Below are 18,181 nucleotides of genomic sequence, written 5' to 3'. Positions count from 1 at the left end.
TATCCCAGCTGACGATGGGCAAGAGGCGGAGTACATTCTGGACTGGTCACCAGCCAATCACAGGACATAAACAACCTTTGACAGCCATCCACACTTGTTGACAATTCATAGTGTCCAGTTACGCTAACAAGCATGAAACCCGATAAAACAACACAGGGAGAACATTCAAACACAGTGATGCCCTAATGTGTGATCTTATTCGCAATATCATTTGTTTTCATCATACCAACTAGCTTTCTGGGCTGAAATGACAGGCTAGATTTGCCTCGGGGAAACAAGGCGCGTTATATTCGACGCTAATCTAATTGGTTGTCTGTTAAACAAAAGATGCAGTGTAGTCTCCTTATGTTCTTTAGAAACATCACTTTAGATCAATCACCAGATTACTTTTACAAACAGTTTTTAAAGTCAACTAACACACATACTTATGACACCAGGAATGCCAGCAAAGGCTATTTGGTACTTCCTGCTCCCAGGACCAATCTCCTCAAACATACAGTCATGTATAGATGTATATCATTCTGGAATATATTGCCATCACATTAATCTCTCACAAAGTAAATTGTCATTCAAGACAGCTTTGAAGATACACCTATTGCAGCTGCCCACATGACGTGAATTTTTAATACTGGTTTTAACTAACTTTTTTATCTCATGTTGTATTTTTCCCATTGTATAATGTTTGGTAATGCATGTATTCTTTGTATTTTAATTTTGTATGCTCCTATATGGACCCCAGGAAGACTAGCAGTCGCCTTGGCGTCAGCTAATGGGGATCCATTCAATAAACAATCTTGTCATTTTTAAGCAGCCACTAAATGGATATTCCAAGTGTTGTTGGGACATGGTCTCACCCTCGCTGATGGTGCCTGCTCCACAGGTTTCAGTGAGGCCGTATCCTTGTCCCACTGGGCAGCAGAAGCAGACGTTCATGAACCTCTGTGTGGCAGAGGACAGAGGAGCGCCTCCCGACAGCATCAGGCGCACCCGCCCTCCCAGGATACTCCTCACTTTCTTGAACAACAGGCTGCACAAAAATGCATGTCTGTGAGAACGAGCTCCACCCCTCCAGACATTTTAATGAAGTGGCAGTTGAACCTGCTGCTCTGTTTTGATTATACAAGGAGCAACATAACTGAAGATGTAGAAAAGCTCTTCCTTACGTATTACAGAGAGGCGCGTCGTAGCCTTGCCGGATCTGCTTCAGTTTGTATTGGTAGCCAAGGTTGAACAGCATCCTCTGTACATAACTCATCTCCTGCACTTTGCTCATCACATTCTTGTTGATGCGATCCAAAATTTCCTTTACGAGGGAGGAAAAAAAAAGATAAACTAAATAACGCAGAGGAGTGTGAATGAGTGTCATACTAAATACAACAGCAGGATTCTTACTGGCACAGCTGCCATCAATGTTGGTTGCAGCACAGTGGCATCACCTTTACTTCCTCTCTTTATCTTGGAGGACTAAAAAAAAAACAGGACGAACACAAAGGTTGGTCAAAACCTGTATAGCATTGCACACTGTGCAGGGTGTTTACCTGATCAGACAGTGTGTGTGGGGAAGAGTAACCGATCCTACATCCATAAGTAACACAGGAGATCTCGGCAGTCATTTCCAGCACATGGGCCAAAGGCAAGTAGGCGATGTAGATGTCATTAGGGCTGACAAGACAAAGCAAAGAAAGGATATGATTCTGCGGCTATGCAACTTCATTGTTAGCAAGTCCTTATTAAAAAACATGATCTGCCACAAAAGTAACCTTTCCAGATATCGCCTATAACAGACACGCTTTGCCTGAATGTTTTATTCATGTAAAAGCCTACCCAAGTCCTGGGATGCGTTCACACTGGCCAGTCATTCCGGCAATAAGGTTACTGTGGACAATCATGACTCCTTTGGGTCGGCCAGTGGAACCGCTGGTGTACATGATCACCGCCAGGTCCGAGGGCTGCGGTTTTACAAGCTCCTGCCCCACTGCAAAACACCATGTTTTAGTTACTGTGCTGTAAATAATTCAATGTTTATACTCTGATGATTAACTTGTGTGTGAGGACTATTGTGTTTATAGTATATATTTGTACCATGAATTGAGTAACGTGGACCCCGACTTAAACAAGTTGAAAAACTTATTTGGGTGTTACCATTTAGTGGTCAATTGTGCAGAATATGAAGTGTACTGAGCAATCTGCAAAAAAGTCTCAATCAAGACTCCTCCCTAAGAAGTCAACATACCCTGAAAAACAATGCTCATATTTAAACGGTACATTTTCAAACATTAAAAACAAATTGACAGAAATTTTGAGTCTCCCTTCCAATAAATTTTTATGTTTTGGCACTGACCCCAAGCCCCAACAAATCACACTATTAACTTGCAACTAATAGTCATTGTGGAGCATGGTGGTGATATCAGGTTGTGGGAGTGCTCAGCTGGAATTTAAGCAAAATGTGAGGGATACTAGTTGACACCTGCAATGTTTACCGGCCACAAGACAATTGACTGGAACTGGTGGCCAAAATATGAATTACATTTGTGTGTATTTGAAGGGGCCGGAAAGTCAAACAGTGATTATTAGAGGTTTAACAGGGCATGTATTTGGATTATTTGGTACGGCGTATCAAGGCATACCAGCATGAGTTGTGGCCGACAGCAGATTTTGAAATGCAGTGTTCACTGTGCATTTTTTTTACCACATTTTTATAAAGCAATTTAAAGTGCTTTGGCAGCTGTGGCTCTTCTCGACCACAGGCAGGGAATTACATTACACTACAAAACAGAGGAAGTGTTTCTTGTGTCATGCATGCTCTTGTCAATTGGGATGCAACAATGTCAAAATCTCACAGTACGATATTGTTATTGTAAAGATGCAACAATGTCAAAATCTCACAGTACGATATTGTCATTGTAAAGGCTGGTACGGTGTTGTGGTTTTGTCCCCGCTTAAAAAAAAGATGGTAAAGTACAAACACTGGTGCAGGAACATAATATTTAAAGTAAATGTTAAAAACTTTTAGACAACTTTTGACAATGTAAATATCCAGTGTAACAAGTGTACAACAATATTATTAATTTTAGTCCATTGTTTAATATTAATTTGGATAATAATGATTGCAAAAAGATAACTGACAATTTAAGTTTTAATAATGTAAACACCTCAAAAATTGATGTGTTGCATTACTGGCTTTAAATATCTTCCCCAGGTAAGTGTCCTTTTAAGTAGCTTCTCATATTACTAAGGCTGTGCGATTAAATGATCCTGATTGTTGATCACAATCAATTTGAGTTTGACCACAGTGACCAGCTGTTAGCATATTTCCTCAATCAGATCTGGAAATCTCTTAAAAAGTTACAGCAGTAGTAAACAGCAGGGAAGAGACGATGCTTGGTATAATCCTGCACAAAACCATCCACCTTTGACCGCGACTCTGTGTGTGTGTGTCTGTGAATATGTGTTAGTTGGTGTCTGTTGCCGTGTTTTTTGTGATAATGTTTGTGTCGGTGTGTGCGTGACCATCTGGTTCCACCGTCGCAAAAGTCAGTCTCTTTACGACATAATGTTCGATTAGTGTTGTGCCTCTTCCCCCTTACACATCTTAAGTGCAGCTCAGAAGAACAGAATAATAGACTAAAATAGCATAGAGGTTGAAACATTAAAAGGCGTAGCGGCTTTAGTGAGCCACTTTACTATCTCCTGCAGCTCAGTCGTAATCATGCCCTGAACGGAGACTTACAGGCACTTACAGAACGTCTATATGATTGTATTTTTCCCGTGTGGGAGAAGTAACACACCCACTAATTCAATCAGAAAAGGCGCTTTTATACCTAAATATTTTAAATCAGACTGTCTACAGAAACTCCATTTCTGATATAAAAACATTTACCAAAATTCTGCAGGTGTTTTTTTTTTTGTAAATAGAAAAACATTTTGTCCCTGACAATCATTAAACTTGTTTTATGTGTTGGTACACATTTTACAGTACAGTACTGTTATGAAACAAAAGATACAGTATTTGAGTTTAAAAAAAAAAAACTCCACAATTTGGTTCACCACTTGCAGTTTTACAAAACACTAGTGAGAAGCACTGATGTGTACAAGTAATTATAGAATATAAATAAAAATTTTGCATTTGAAAAATATTGTTCAGGAAATGTTAACTTGAAATAATAGTCTTATGGTATTCACTACACCTTATACTTTGTTTACTGCAGAATGTTTGTGACAAGCAAAAAAAAAAAAAAACCGGAAAGAAATGTGTTCTCTTCCACTCCCACGAAATGTACCGGAAAAGAGGAAAAACCGTGGCCCTAAACCTAGGTATGGACGGCAGCGTGGGTTACCTGTACTTTTGCACTACTAGTGAACACAAATATACATATGAACAAAATGACAATTGTCAGCGGTTAGCATAATTACCTCGATCAAACATGGTGGAAATGTCTGTTACAAGATGCTGCAGTAGTAAACCAGTAAGGATGATGTACTCTGTATAATCCTGCACGGGACAATCCGCTTTAAAAAATAATACAATTGTGATAATCGAGATCGAATGATATGAAAACTATATCGCTCAGCCTACTTGAACGTTTAAGCAAACCTTTTTTTTTTCACGCTTCTGTGTAGGCTTGAGAGCACTTGAGACGAAGGGGGCGCACTTTGCAATACGCAGACTTCACTTTACCTGGGTCTAACATGGCAGTTTCAGGCACAGAACACTTGCACAGCAACAACAATCCTGCTCTAATACAAACACACCTTCTTCTTGTCCTCCCCTTTACAGCATCCCATGCCTTAACTGCGCAAGGAATTCTGGGACATGTAGTTTACTCCACAGACTGGCCAAATCAACAGCACCAGAAAAAACTTCACTGACAGCTTTTCTTTAAACATCACACATCACGCCATTATTGTGAGAATTTTGAAAACGCAACAGCATGGTATTTACAATGCCATTAAACCCCTGCTCGATCAAATGCAAGTGGTCATAAAAGGCAAAGTGTTCGTTGCAGGTGCAGACATACAAAAATGTACTTAACAGCGATGTCATACGTTAACTAAAACGGCATGCAAAGTGCAACCCTGGGGGCCAATTGTGTACGGCGGCCAGTGTTTTAAAGGGGTCTGCGGCACATGGTAGAATGAATAGGGAAAAAAAGGCCTAATGTAACAAGAACAGGCTAAAAGTTGACTGAAATAAAATTCAAAATCTTAATATCAAAGTAGGCCCCCACATTTAGTATGTCACCCTTGGTGGAAAAGGTTTAGACAGCTGTGACGTAAACAGATAAGGAGAAAATTCAAAAGCAGTGAGCTGTTTGGCTAAAAGCTAATACTATCAACGCTGCACTTCAGCTAATAATGAACTTACAGTTACTAAAAATAATAATTCACGGTTCTTACTTGCATGCATTACTTTGATAAAAAAGAAAATTATGAAAATATATATTATGAGATGGCGACTTGTCCAGGGTGTACACCGCCTTCCGCCCGATTGTAGCTGAGATAGGCGACAGCGCCCCCAAAAGGGAATAAGCGGTAGAAAATGGATGGATGGATATATTATATTGCACAAGAATTGTATTTTAGGGAAGTACTTTGTGTTTGTTTTTTTAAAACTTCGAATGTACAGAAAATGGCAATGAGAGCGATACGTGCCCAGCCAAGATGATGCCGTACCACTTATGGTACATACCTAATTAAGTTGCGAAATTTCTAAAAGTACTGTATAAGTATTTCAGGGTGTTGAGGAATGAATACGACGACTAAAAATGGTATGATGTCCCAAGGCATTGCATGTACAAACAAGGTTTGACAGTAGGCGGAGACGTACTTTCAGGAAGTGTGCCAAGATCTTGCACAGCTTGCATGCTGTGGATATGGAGTCCTGCTGGATAGTCCTCTGTGGTCACCTTCTTCTTGTCCACATAAATGATATGTTTAAGTTTTGGGATCTGTGGAAGCACATTCTAGAAAACAAGAACACAAAAAAGGTGGTGTCAACAAAATGCTTTATGCATGCAATGATATCTTGGTATAAGACAGGAGATTGTCTATGTGGTTGGATAATTAGCAATACTCGGAAATAATGTCTGGACAAAAAAAAGGAAAAGGACAAAATTGAACACAAAGGATAACTACATCACAGCAAATCCTGGGGATTTTACAGGAACGTGTCGTTATATTGCTTTGCTGTCCTTCAACATCAGATAAAGTTCACTAACAAAGAACTAAAAAAAATTGCCGCTCACTAATCTGAAACAAAGAAGCCTGTTTTGTTCTTTGACAGGACGTTCGTTCATCCTTTATCATTTAATGCATTACTGTTCTTCTATCCATTATCACCTCGATTGCATTTCCTCAAACAATTATGGCTGATCTTCACTCAATCACTGAATACCAACCAGGAATCTACAATACTTGGTATTATATTAGGTGGAGAGTCTGACCCTTTCAATTAATAAAATATAACGAAGCAATTGCAACACAGTCGACTGCAACATACGCATGCATGCGTGCGTGTGTCAGGCGAATGAATGTCAGAGCATTGTGCGATCACCAGATCATCAGTTGATATGCCAACCATCAACAGGACAATAAGCAGCAACAATTGAAGGAGCAAAATGATTGTTTTAAATGTATGTATAAATGTTTTCGCCACTAAAGCAAATATATCAAATGTTAAAATTGTATGTACTATAAAAGAAGAATTACACAAGCTTTTTTATGATTTTTGCTGCCTAAAATGAATACAATTTGCAGCTGCATTTTCAGAAAGTTGTAATGTTTTGAGGCTTTTTTAAAATACTAATAGCACTGCATTTTGTGATCAATCTTTTAGGTGTTCCTTGTAACTTTAACCTATAAAAAAAGCACAGGACATACAGTCCAAATACCACTCCTTGCAAATAGTTTGAGCTTTTTGTCAAATCACTGTACCGCTTTTTAATTATAAACGAAGGCTGTGTAAAGTATTTCATTTGATTGATATCTTAAAAATTCTACAGTCTCGATTAACAAGGTAATATTGATTGCCGTAATCCCCTAGTAGCCTTGTGTACAAAAAACACAGCAGCAGTGTCTCAATGACTGTGCGTTTAGGTGCCAACCAGCTGTGAACCACACTAAGTTATGATCATGCAACGTAAACATCTGACTGAAATGGTCATTGCTGCTAATTAGATTTGTAATCAAGTCTCTTGTAAGATCACTTAAGAAAAGGACGGCAGTTATACTTGGTAGGTACTTTTCTTTACATGTACATCTCACTGCATGGAGCACTGTCAGAAAAACCAAGCTCACTGTCAAATTGCTGTGCGTTACATCATGTCTGACTGCACAAAATACGAGTCCCAGAAGAATCTTTCATTTTTACTGTTATTTTGTATTTAAACAATATCATGCAATTTGCAGAGATGGAATGTTTAAATACAAATGCTTGCAGTTCTTTTATTTCAAAATTGCCCTGTTGAAACTTTTAGGAAAGTTTAAACTGATCAAAAGATGTTTATGATGGGATAAAAAAACAAGTATAATTTTATTCTGTAACAGATTTGGAGCATTTCAAATATTTAGGTGTAGATCACATCATGATTAACTGATTTTGGACATTATGAATCACAATTTAATCAATTTGGGAATTTGGCTATAATACCCAGTCTTACTTAGAACTAAAGTTCGAATGCATTATTATTAAAGGAACACCAAAGGCTTCCTTAATGTCCATCGTCTGCTCTGTCATCCACAAGTTGCAACATTTATTTATGATCTAAAACATTTACCACCGCACGTTACAAGCATTTGTGAACTGTTGAAAGCTCTAATATATATTGGTAAATGAGAGACAATGGCAAATTATCACCACATTACACTACTGTGGAAAAATAAAAGTAACTTGCATGTGTATAAATTAGGACTAACAAGTTAACTCATGTGATTAATTACAAAAAGATAGACCATTAATCACGAACACACTTAGAATGTTCATGCAATTTATTTTGACCATACAAGTTGTTTTTTACCTTAACCGCTACATAGTCAAGTTGAGTCAACTATCAGATCAATGCGTAAGTCAGTACAAAAATTTGTGAGAAGGTTACGACTGGTGTGCTCGCTGGAAAATTTCACTCCAAAATACAGCCTGAATGAACGTCAGAGAAACTTACCAATTTTTGTGCAAATAGACATGTAATCAAGTCAAACGTTTAAAAACGTTCCTTAATGACATGCTGACAATTAAATAGAATTTGTGTACAAATTTTAATTACGGTTAAGTTAGTAATCACTTGATTAATCATTGTTCGAATTCCAAAATGTGATTAATCTGATTTCCAAAAAATTATTTGGCGGCCCTAATAAACACATGTAAAGTAGGAATGAGATAGAAAAAAGAAAAAAAAAAATTAGATATGGATATATATTTACACAACTACATTACACAGAAGGGTTAGTTTTGCAGACAAAAACAAGTAGTTCTGAGCTATGCGGAAGGACAATTGTATCATTTGAGCAATAAAGTGTTGATATATTGTTACACGTTGCTGTTCCTTTTTGAATTGGCGGAAATTATGCAGTTTGACCATAAAAGGTGGATAAGTAGTGAAAAGTTGTGGAGATTGGTTGAATTTGGATAAATTGGCGCAATCCCGACATCACAAAATCCTAGAAAGACTGATCTATCATAGTGCAGCCAAAAGGAAGTTTGTACTAACTGTACAATAAGACCATGCCAAAGGTATTTGGTCACGTTTAACTGTGTTTTTTTTAAACTTCTAAGAATTGGTTTGTCTAAAAAACTACAGCCTCATTTTTAATTAAAAACTTCTGGGCTTTGTGAGCAACAGGATAGAACCAAAACAAAAATGTTCAAGGACACCATATTTAAATGTTTTTCTTTTTTAAATAAAATGTCCTTAAAACAGCATCTTTTTTTCTTTAACTTCGAAAAATCCATCCATCCATCCATTTTCTACCGCTTATTCCCTTTCGGGGTTGCGGGGGGCGCTGGCGCCTATCTCAGCTACAATCGGGCGGAAGGCGGGGTACACCCTGGACAAGTCGCCACTTCATCGCAGGGCCAACACAGATAGACAGACAACATTCACACTCACATTCACACACTAGGGCCAATTTAGTGTTGCCAATCAACCTATCCCCAGGTGCATGTCTTTGGAAGTGGGAGGAAGCCAGAGTAGCCGGAGTGAACCCACGCATTCACGGAGAGAACATGCAAACTCCACACAGAAAGATCCCGAGCCTGGATTTGAACCCAGGACCTTCATATTGTGAGGCAGACGCACTAACCCCTCTTCCACCGTGAAGCCCTAACTTCAAAAAATCCACAAGTGAATAAAAGGTTCCATGCAGTATTGCTGCTATTACATCATAATCAGTGTTATGTCCCCAAATGAGCAGTGGAAAATGTGAGAGACGGCGATGCTGACGGCAATCATGTGTTGTAAGGGATAAACTCACTTTCAGCTTGGACTCCAGCAGTTCCACACTAGTAACAAGATGTGAAACTCCAGTTTCATTCAGTCCAAAGGCAATCGCATCCTCGCCCAACGTGGCGTAGAAGGTCACCACTGTTGTAAAAACAAAATAATACAAAACAATTTATATACTACTGTGTGTAATACAACACTTGCTTTATCATCAGGCATGGAAACTATTGCATTTGGACTGTTCAGAATGTTTTAGAAGATGTTTTGCTTTTTATCAGTTGGGTAAAACAGGTCTAGTCTGAGAGGACAGTAGTGTCTTAACTGTTGTTCAGCATCACAATAAAGCAAAAACATCCTTGTTTGGGCAATTCCCTACTTACAAGTATAAATGCTGTTGGATCCAGCCCCATCCTCTCAGACAAAAGCTGTCCTCCCAAAGTCTGTGAGCATTTACTAATGAAGCCTGCTCAGTTAAGGAAAAAAAAAATAATTCAAAGACAATCTGAACAGTCCAGTTGCAATCAATTTAATGCCCTGAGAGTAGAATAATCTGAAGAGTGGTGGGCCGTGGGGGCCAGCAAGGCCTTTTGTGCTGGCCTCACATAAATTATGATTGTAATTTGATTAGTTTAATTTACTTTCTCTGAATATATAAAAGTCTTCATCATATTCTCTTCATGTCATATAAGGCTGCAGTGTTGCCGTCCGGTGATTGCATACTCCCTTGTGAGAGCAGGCAGCGCTATATACGCAGACCAACCTAGCCACAACAGAGCAACACCCGGCTCGCAGAGAAATCTAGAAGTCTACTAACTTTAACCCACAATGACTAAAAGAGCAAAATTATTTGGTTGCAAAAAAATTTGCAAGGCCATTTTAAAAAAAGGACATTTCAAGAGAAGCCAGCTCTCGTGATACGAGGTCAGCCGACCCCTGAGCTAGCTAACCTTTCCCAGCCAGTGAAATGGTTTGTCTCCCACTTTCAATCCAATAAACCAACCATGAGGGGTACCCCTGGCTTCCGATGAGTTCTGCAAATTGTGGGTTAAAAAAAACGCTTTTCTGTATTTTTTCACATGTAATATGGTTCTACGATTATTTTAATTGACAATACCCCATAGAGATGTTTTAATTGTTCATGCAAGTTTATTGATATTCAAATGCGTCAGAAAATAGCCCATTTTGTAGACTATTGAGGGGATTAAGGTGTGTTTCTGTATTGTATTTCTCCAGGCGTGGTCATGTGGTGACATAAATCATGGTATTATGAAAAGGTATATATTAATGTCGGACATCACTGAAGCCCAAGATGTGAAATTCACGGCACGCCACTAAACCTGAATGAAAATATTACAATGCGTAGAACTAGTTGCATTTTCCAAATCAATAGATTAGACACCATTTAATACATACATGGAAAGTTGTGCCTAAAGCATGTTTGCGCTGTTATCATCCACTCTGTTCTGGTCTCACAGAAGATAGCAATGGTGTTTTTTGGCTTTTGACCAAGAGCAGCAAGTCCTCTTCCGAACTGACTGACAAGAGAATCCACTTGATTGTAGGATAGCCATTTATAATCACCGAGAATCAGCTGGCAAGAGCAACATCACACACATTAGTCTTCAGGTACACACTTAATCTCTATGAATACATTATTTCCATTCTTACCTTTTTGAAAACTTTCCCACTGCGCTGTATTTCGTTTTCCTGACTCAGTACTTCTCTGGTGCCGAGACAGGGGGCTTCTCCAAAGCGCTCCACAGCAAAATCAAACAACTTATCCAGAGTGTCTTTGCCGGGCCAGTCCACCTTGGCCAGCGTGTCAAAGTGGTCCACAGAGCGGTATGGTCCCTCCGCATGGCCTGATTTGGAGCGGGCCTTGACCCGCTTGGCCAGAGTATTCCTTTGGCCAGCCCCAGTTATATAGTACCATGGTAAGAAGGAAAGGATGGAGTACAGCCACACCAGTAGGTGGATTGGAAAAAGGATGATAGATTGGACAGTGTTTGACTGATGACCCATACTGCTACTAGAGGTAGGAGGGTAAGTGATGCACAAGTCCAGCTTCAGTGTGCTTGTCTTTTTAAAAAGTAATGAGTAGAACCGTCAGAGCAGGAAATGTATTGAATTAAATAGAAGGTCCGCTGTCCGCCAGATGTTAAGTCTTGAACTGAAATAAAGCAGAAAATACAGTTACAAATGTATAGATACTTGAGACATATCTTCAATTATATTACATTCATATGATAAATATTTGAAGTGTAATGTCAACACCTGTCAGCATATCACAGAGGGGCACTATCAAAGCAGTAAGATTGGCCTAATCACGTGCATTATAACTTTATTAGTATTACCTATTTTCAAACCTGTGCGAAAGCTATGTTAAAAATTAGTTGCATGAGAAGCAGATGTGATGCAAATTACCTCCAGAGCCAGCCTTTGTCCTTAAAGTTAACAATGTGTGTATTAAACATGTTTACACTTGACTTAAAAATGTTTATTCAGTTTTTGAGTTTGACGTTAAATGATACCGTTACAGCATTTGGAGAACCACAACAAAAAAAGATTGTACCTTTGAACCAGGTATGGGGTAGGAAGTAAGCATTTGAATAACAAAAAAGAATGAATAAATATCAAACAAAAACATTTGAATGAATACAGATGTTTTAAATAAATCAAGAAAAAAGGGCAGAGCACACTGATTAGAGAAATTATATTCAGTTTTTCCCACAGGAACGCACTCTTTTGGCGACGGCGGCGAGTTGCAGGTGGGTGATGTAATGGTCATATTTGCATAATTGTCCATGATGAGACACATGTTAAAAAATGAGTGAACATGTTAAAAAGCAAAACACATTCTTACAACTACAAACAAACTTTCCCATTTTACTTGACATTTTTGATGTCACAAGATGGAGCCGCCTAAGAGTACTGTTAGGTGGAGGAGGGGCTCACTGCAGCACCCTGTGATACCTTCTCGTGTCTTAAAAGTTTCTATTAGATTTGTTGAACATTTTAAGAGGGCCGACCACGAATACATTTTAACTTAACATACAAAATGTGGAAGCACTGAGTCATACTGACATCACATCATTCACTAAAAAAATTGTGAGGTTAAAAGTACCTTGATAAATGGCAAAAATGTGTTCCGACAATATTTGTGTGTGAATTGTATATATTGTTAGTTGTGCTAATGTTTCCGTTGAAAATGAGTTGAATGATTTCGTTCTCTTCAAAAGATTGTTGGTTAAACATGTTGTCATTACTTCAAAGTTTCAATTACAAACAGTTGTGTTGATATTGTTAGGCCAGTGTACCCCCAGGGGTGACAGGCTTTGGCCAATAATACATTTTGCTGCAGTTAAGATATATTGTCATACATTTTTTTATGATAAACAATATCAACAACTTTATCTTGAGGCCAAATTAAGCACCAATATAAAAAATATATAATAATAAAAATAATAATAATACCCAATGTGGCCCCAATGTAGATACATAGTAAGTACTTTATTGATTCCTTCAGGAGAGTTCCCTCAGGAAAATTAAACAACTGTAGGAGGAAGAATAAAATTGCAAAACGGAAAGTAATTGTGCTGCACACACGAATGACGTAGCTCGACCAAAGATGACATAAAAAAGTCACATTGCCGTTTAGAGTGCATTCACATTTGAAAAGATCAGATTCCAAACGGATTTGGACTACCTCCTGATGTCACTCAAATCGAACACAGAGATCAGATTTGATGGACTATCGCACATTTATCCATCCATCCACCCATTTTCTACAGCTTATTTATTCCCTTTGGGGTCACGGGGGTGCTGGTGGCTATCTCAGCTACAATCGGGCAGAAGGCGGGGTACAATCTGGACGCTGGTGCCTATCTCAGCTACAATCGGGCGGAAGGCGGGGTACAATCTGGACATTTAGTGTGGCAAAAAAGATCCGATTGGTGTCACTTGTGGGCAAAAAATAAACAATCGGATTTGCTGTCCAGTGTAAACAGAGCCACATACACAAAGAATGTGGATGATTGACCAACGTTTACTCCATTTTCCATCCATTGTCTACCACTTGTCCCTTTTGGGGTCACGGGGGGTGCTGGAGCCTATCTCTGCTGCATCCAGGCAGTAGGCGGGATAAAACCTGGACAAGTCGCCACCTCATCACAGGGCCAACATAGATAGACAGACAACATTCACACACAAGGGCCAATTTAGTGTTGCCAATCAACCTAACCCCAGGTGCATGTCTTTACACCATCTAATTGAACGAAGATGCTCACCCTGTTTGGAAGCACAAAGACACACGAACATGGCAATATTTCAAGTGCATTTTAATTCATTGTTTAATTAACCGACCTATAGATCATCAACCCAGGCAAAGGGTGCCAAAATTAAAGAAAATGACTATGATCTATTACAGATGTTAAAACCGTTCACATGCTCACCTATCTGAATTAAACTTTCACATTTAGTTTTTTTGCATTTACTGTAGGAAAAAAATAAAATTTTTGTAATTAAAATATCTAATGTTATGCTATGTTTACAATAAGAAAAAAAGCTGTAGGCTGAAGATGGTAACCTGACTCTCGCCAGACCCTTGTAGTTCGCTGAGCTCCACACAGGGATCTGGGCTCGAAGGCAATGCAAACTCCTTCAAGATATCAAAAAATAATGAATCAATCAGGATCGCCGGGCGAGATTTCATAAATGCGACGTAGCACCAAAGCGACTGATTCAAACAACGTCGGCACGCAGCGAGGAGTCGTGTGCTGACGTATTTTCGGCTATTGCAACTGTTTCGGGACATCGATCGTCTGACATTGCTGCTTTGTTTCAGTAGAAGTTCTCTAACTTTTCGCTCTGTCGTTTTCCAATATGTCGGCTGTTTTGGATTTCCCAGCATCACGGGTTGATTTCGATGTGAGTGGTTGAAGTAGAACGTCATTCAAGATAAAAGACAAGTGGTTTATCCAATCACATACAATGCTTTTTTTCTACAAGTCCCCGCCTTCTGAAATACATCATTGAGGGGTTATACTTGTATGGATCTTTTCTACCTCCAAGGTACTCAAAGTGCTTGGACACTATTTCCACATTCACCCATTCACACACACAGATAGCAGGAGCTGCCATGCAAGGCCCTAACCACGACCCATCAGGAGCCAGGGTGAAGTGTCTTGCTCAAGGACACAATGGACATGTCAAGGTTGGTAGTAGGTGGGGATCGAACCAGGAACCCTTAGGCTGCTGGCATCACGCCGTTCCCCATTGAGAAGTCCCAGATCCTTGTGTGGAGCTCAGCGAACTACAAGGATCTGGCGAGAGTCAGGTTATGAAGATGGCCCATTGGCGTCCCACTGGATGTGAATTCTCCCTGCCCACTGGGTCTGAGTTTTCCTTGCCCTTTTGTGGGTTCTTCCGAGGATGTCGTAGTCGTAATGATTTGTGCAGTCCTTTGAGACATTTGTGATTTGGGGCTATATAAATAAACATTGATTGATGATTGATTGTCCAAAAATTTGAACAACAAAACATTGGAAGTGTGTCTGAAAACATCTGATTCGCCGTCACTGCCCTCGCCTTTTTTTTTTTTCTAGGACTTCACTATAAATTTCCTCCTCCACGAATTTTTCATCCTCGCTCAAATTAATGGGGAAATTGTCGCTTTCTCGGTCCAAATAGCTCTAGCTGCTGCTGGCTATGATTGTAAACAATGTTCAGATGTGAGGAGCCCTACAACCAGTGGCGTCACGCGCACATCGTCTGCTACTTCCGGTAAAGGCAAGGCCTTTTTATTAGCGACCTAAAGTTGCGAACTTTATCGTCGATGTTCTCTACTAAATCCTTTCAGCAAAAATATGGCAATATCACGAAATGATCAAGTATGACATAGAATGGACCTGCTATCCCCGTTTAAATAAGAAAATCTCATTTCAGTAGGCCTTTAACTCATTCTCTTTCTATGCCACATCAATGTGGAATGCACTCCCAACAGGTGTAAAAGTAAGTGCATCTCTATCCTCCTTCAAAACCGCTCTAAAACAACACCTCCAGGCAACTTCAACCCTTTACTTACACCCTCTCCCCTTCACATCCCATCTCCCCGGATAGTAAATAACCAAATGTAAATAATCAAATGTATTTCTAATGTATATACCTGTTCTTATGCTATCTGAACTCACTATGTTCTCTGCTCGCTGTACATATCCCACTAAGTCACACCTACACTGTTTCAAATGTCTATTTCTCTGATGATGCAATTGTTGATGACTGAAGTACTTATATCTACCAAACCCTCCTCATCCCACCCCCCGGATTGTAAATAATGTAAATAACTCAATGTATATACTCTGATGATTAACCTGTGTGATGACTGTATTATGCTGATATTATGCATCCATTTTCTACCGCTTATTCCCTTTGGGGTCGCTAGTGCCTATCTCAGCTACAATCGGGCGGAAGGCGGTGTACACCCTGGACAAGTCACCACCACATTGCAGGGCCAACACAGATAGACTACATCAGGGGTCACCAACCTTTTTGAAACCAAGAGCTACTTCTTGGGTACTGATTAATGCGAAGGGCTACCTGTTTGATACACACTAAAATAAATTGCCAGAAATAGCCAATTTGCTTAATTTACCTTTAACTCGGTTTTTATTAATAATTAATTATATTTATCTTTGTGGAAACACTGATCATCTTAATGATTTCTCACAATATATATAAATTATGAAATATAGTTTATCTTCAATTTCGACTCTTTAAAATTCAAAATTCAACCAAAAAAAGAAGAGAAAAACTAGCTAATTCGAATCTCTTTGAAAAAATAAAAAAAAGAATTTATGGAACATCATTAGTTATTTTTCCTGATTAAGATTAATGTTAGAATTTTGATGACATGTTTTAAATAGGTGAAAATCCAATCTGCACTTTGTTAAAATATATAACAAATTGGACCAAGCTATATTTCTAACAAAGAAAAATCATTATTTCTTCTAGATTTTCCAGAACAAAATCTTTTAAATAAATTCAAAAGACTTTGAAATAAGATTTAAATTTGATTCTACAGATTTTCTAGATTTGCCAGAATAATTTTGGGGAATTTTAATCATAATAAGTTTGAAGAAATATTTCACAAATATTGTCGAAAAAACAGAAGCTAAAATGAAGAATTAAATTAAAATGTATTTGTTATTCTTTACAATAAAAAAAGTAAATTTCCTTGAACATTGATTAAAATTGTTAGGAAAGAAGAGGAAGGAATTTAAAAAGGTAAAAATGTATATGTGTTTAAAAATCCTAAAACATTTTTTAAGGTTGTATTTTTTCTCTAAAATTGTCTTTCTGAAAGTTATAAAAAGCAAAGTAAAACAATATAATAATTTATTTAAAAAAAGTGAAGACCAAGTCTATTAAATTATTTTCTTAGATTTTCAAATTCCATTTGAGTTGTGTCTCTCTTAGAATTAAAAATATCCAACAAAGGAAGACCAGCTTGCTAGTAAATTAAAAAAAATACAATTAGAGGCAGCTCACTGGTAAGTGCTGCTGTTTGAGCTATTTTTAAAACAGGCCAGCGGGCGATTCATCTGGTCCTTACGGTTGGTGAGCCCTGGACTACATTCACACTCACATTCACACACTAGGGCCAATTTAGTGTTGCCAATCAACCTATCCCCAGGTGCATGTTTTTGGCGGTGGGAGGAAGCCGGGGTGCCCAGAGGGAACCCACGCAATCACGGGGAGGACATGCAAACTCCACACAGAAGGATCCCGAGCCCGGGATTGACCCCAGGACTACTCGGGACCTTCGTATTCATCCCTTCAATAATGACAGCGCGAAGAGCCCCAGCAGACAACCAATGGCAGCACACCACACACTCACCCCACCCGGTCAAGTTCGAGCTCTGCTCGCCGGTGTGGTGGTGGTGGTGAGTGACCTCTTTTAGATGAAGCTCCTCACTTTGAATGGAAGATTATACGAACTAATACCTCCCTCAATATGGCATATGACGACCCTGACGTGTGGTTCTACAAACGAGAGTACGGCGTCTTCATTTAGGGTTTAAGTAAACCCACGCAACGTGGCGTATCATGAATTAAAAAAAAAAAGCGCCGTTGTCTTGCGAAAGAGTGGCCGACTCATTTCCCCCGAATTTATAGTCCAGCGTGAATCATGATGTGGTTACCAAAAAAAAGAAAAACCCCGCTATGCTAAATTTGGGTGACGACATTGTTTAATAGAAGAGTGCCGTAATCTACACTCACGTGCGTCAGGGAAATCGAACCCTGCCATCTTGAGTCATAAGTCACTTCTTTGTTGCCATTTTTTACAAAAGATAGAAGAAAGCGGCACGACGGGGGAGTATGTCAAAAGCGGCTGTAGCTCCTTTATGTATCAGCTTGTGTTCGGACGACCGTTAATACCCACCGACAACGGAGGAATAGTAAAGTTTGATTAAACCGACTGTACGCTGCCCTTTCAAATTAACCCCCAGATAAATACACAAAGGAATAAAGTCGGTAATAAGATTATGCGAGTGATACTTAGCTTAATTGGCAGGCTAGCGGCATCCTTACCTTGTGCAGCTGAGACCCGGCCAGTCGTGTCTCCATTCACACTCACAATGACCGACAGTTACCTCTTCTAAACGCACACAAACCCGGAACTACTACGTCATCTGATTCCATTTCTCTGGACCAATCAGCAAGCCGAATCCTCTCAACACCCCCGC

The 18,181-nt window shown here is 39.1% G+C and overlaps 1 protein-coding gene across 2 annotated transcripts in view; it reads right to left on the bottom strand.

Annotated features, from left to right (window-relative positions):
• The window catches only part of acsl4a (acyl-CoA synthetase long chain family member 4a), a 26,597-nt gene extending 8,416 nt beyond the window's left edge, over positions 1–18,181 (bottom strand). For both annotated transcript variants that reach the window (XM_061901715.1, XM_061901716.1), the window contains exons 1-10: positions 18,027–18,181; positions 11,106–11,607; positions 10,851–11,028; positions 9,469–9,578; positions 5,828–5,963; positions 1,825–1,975; positions 1,539–1,662; positions 1,393–1,464; positions 1,164–1,303; positions 855–1,027 (exon numbers count right to left, since the gene is read on the bottom strand). In XM_061901715.1, the coding sequence (XP_061757699.1) occupies positions 855–1,027; positions 1,164–1,303; positions 1,393–1,464; positions 1,539–1,662; positions 1,825–1,975; positions 5,828–5,963; positions 9,469–9,578; positions 10,851–11,028; positions 11,106–11,459 (1,438 nt within the window). In that variant the 5' untranslated portion in view covers positions 11,460–11,607; positions 18,027–18,181. The remainder of the gene's footprint in view (positions 1–854; positions 1,028–1,163; positions 1,304–1,392; positions 1,465–1,538; positions 1,663–1,824; positions 1,976–5,827; positions 5,964–9,468; positions 9,579–10,850; positions 11,029–11,105; positions 11,608–18,026) is intronic.

This window comes from Nerophis ophidion, linkage group LG05, assembly GCF_033978795.1.
Source record: "Nerophis ophidion isolate RoL-2023_Sa linkage group LG05, RoL_Noph_v1.0, whole genome shotgun sequence".
Classification (NCBI taxonomy): domain Eukaryota; kingdom Metazoa; phylum Chordata; class Actinopteri; order Syngnathiformes; family Syngnathidae; genus Nerophis; species Nerophis ophidion.
Note: the sequence above shows the minus strand (reverse complement) of the source record. Positions and strands in the feature narration are given on the sequence as shown.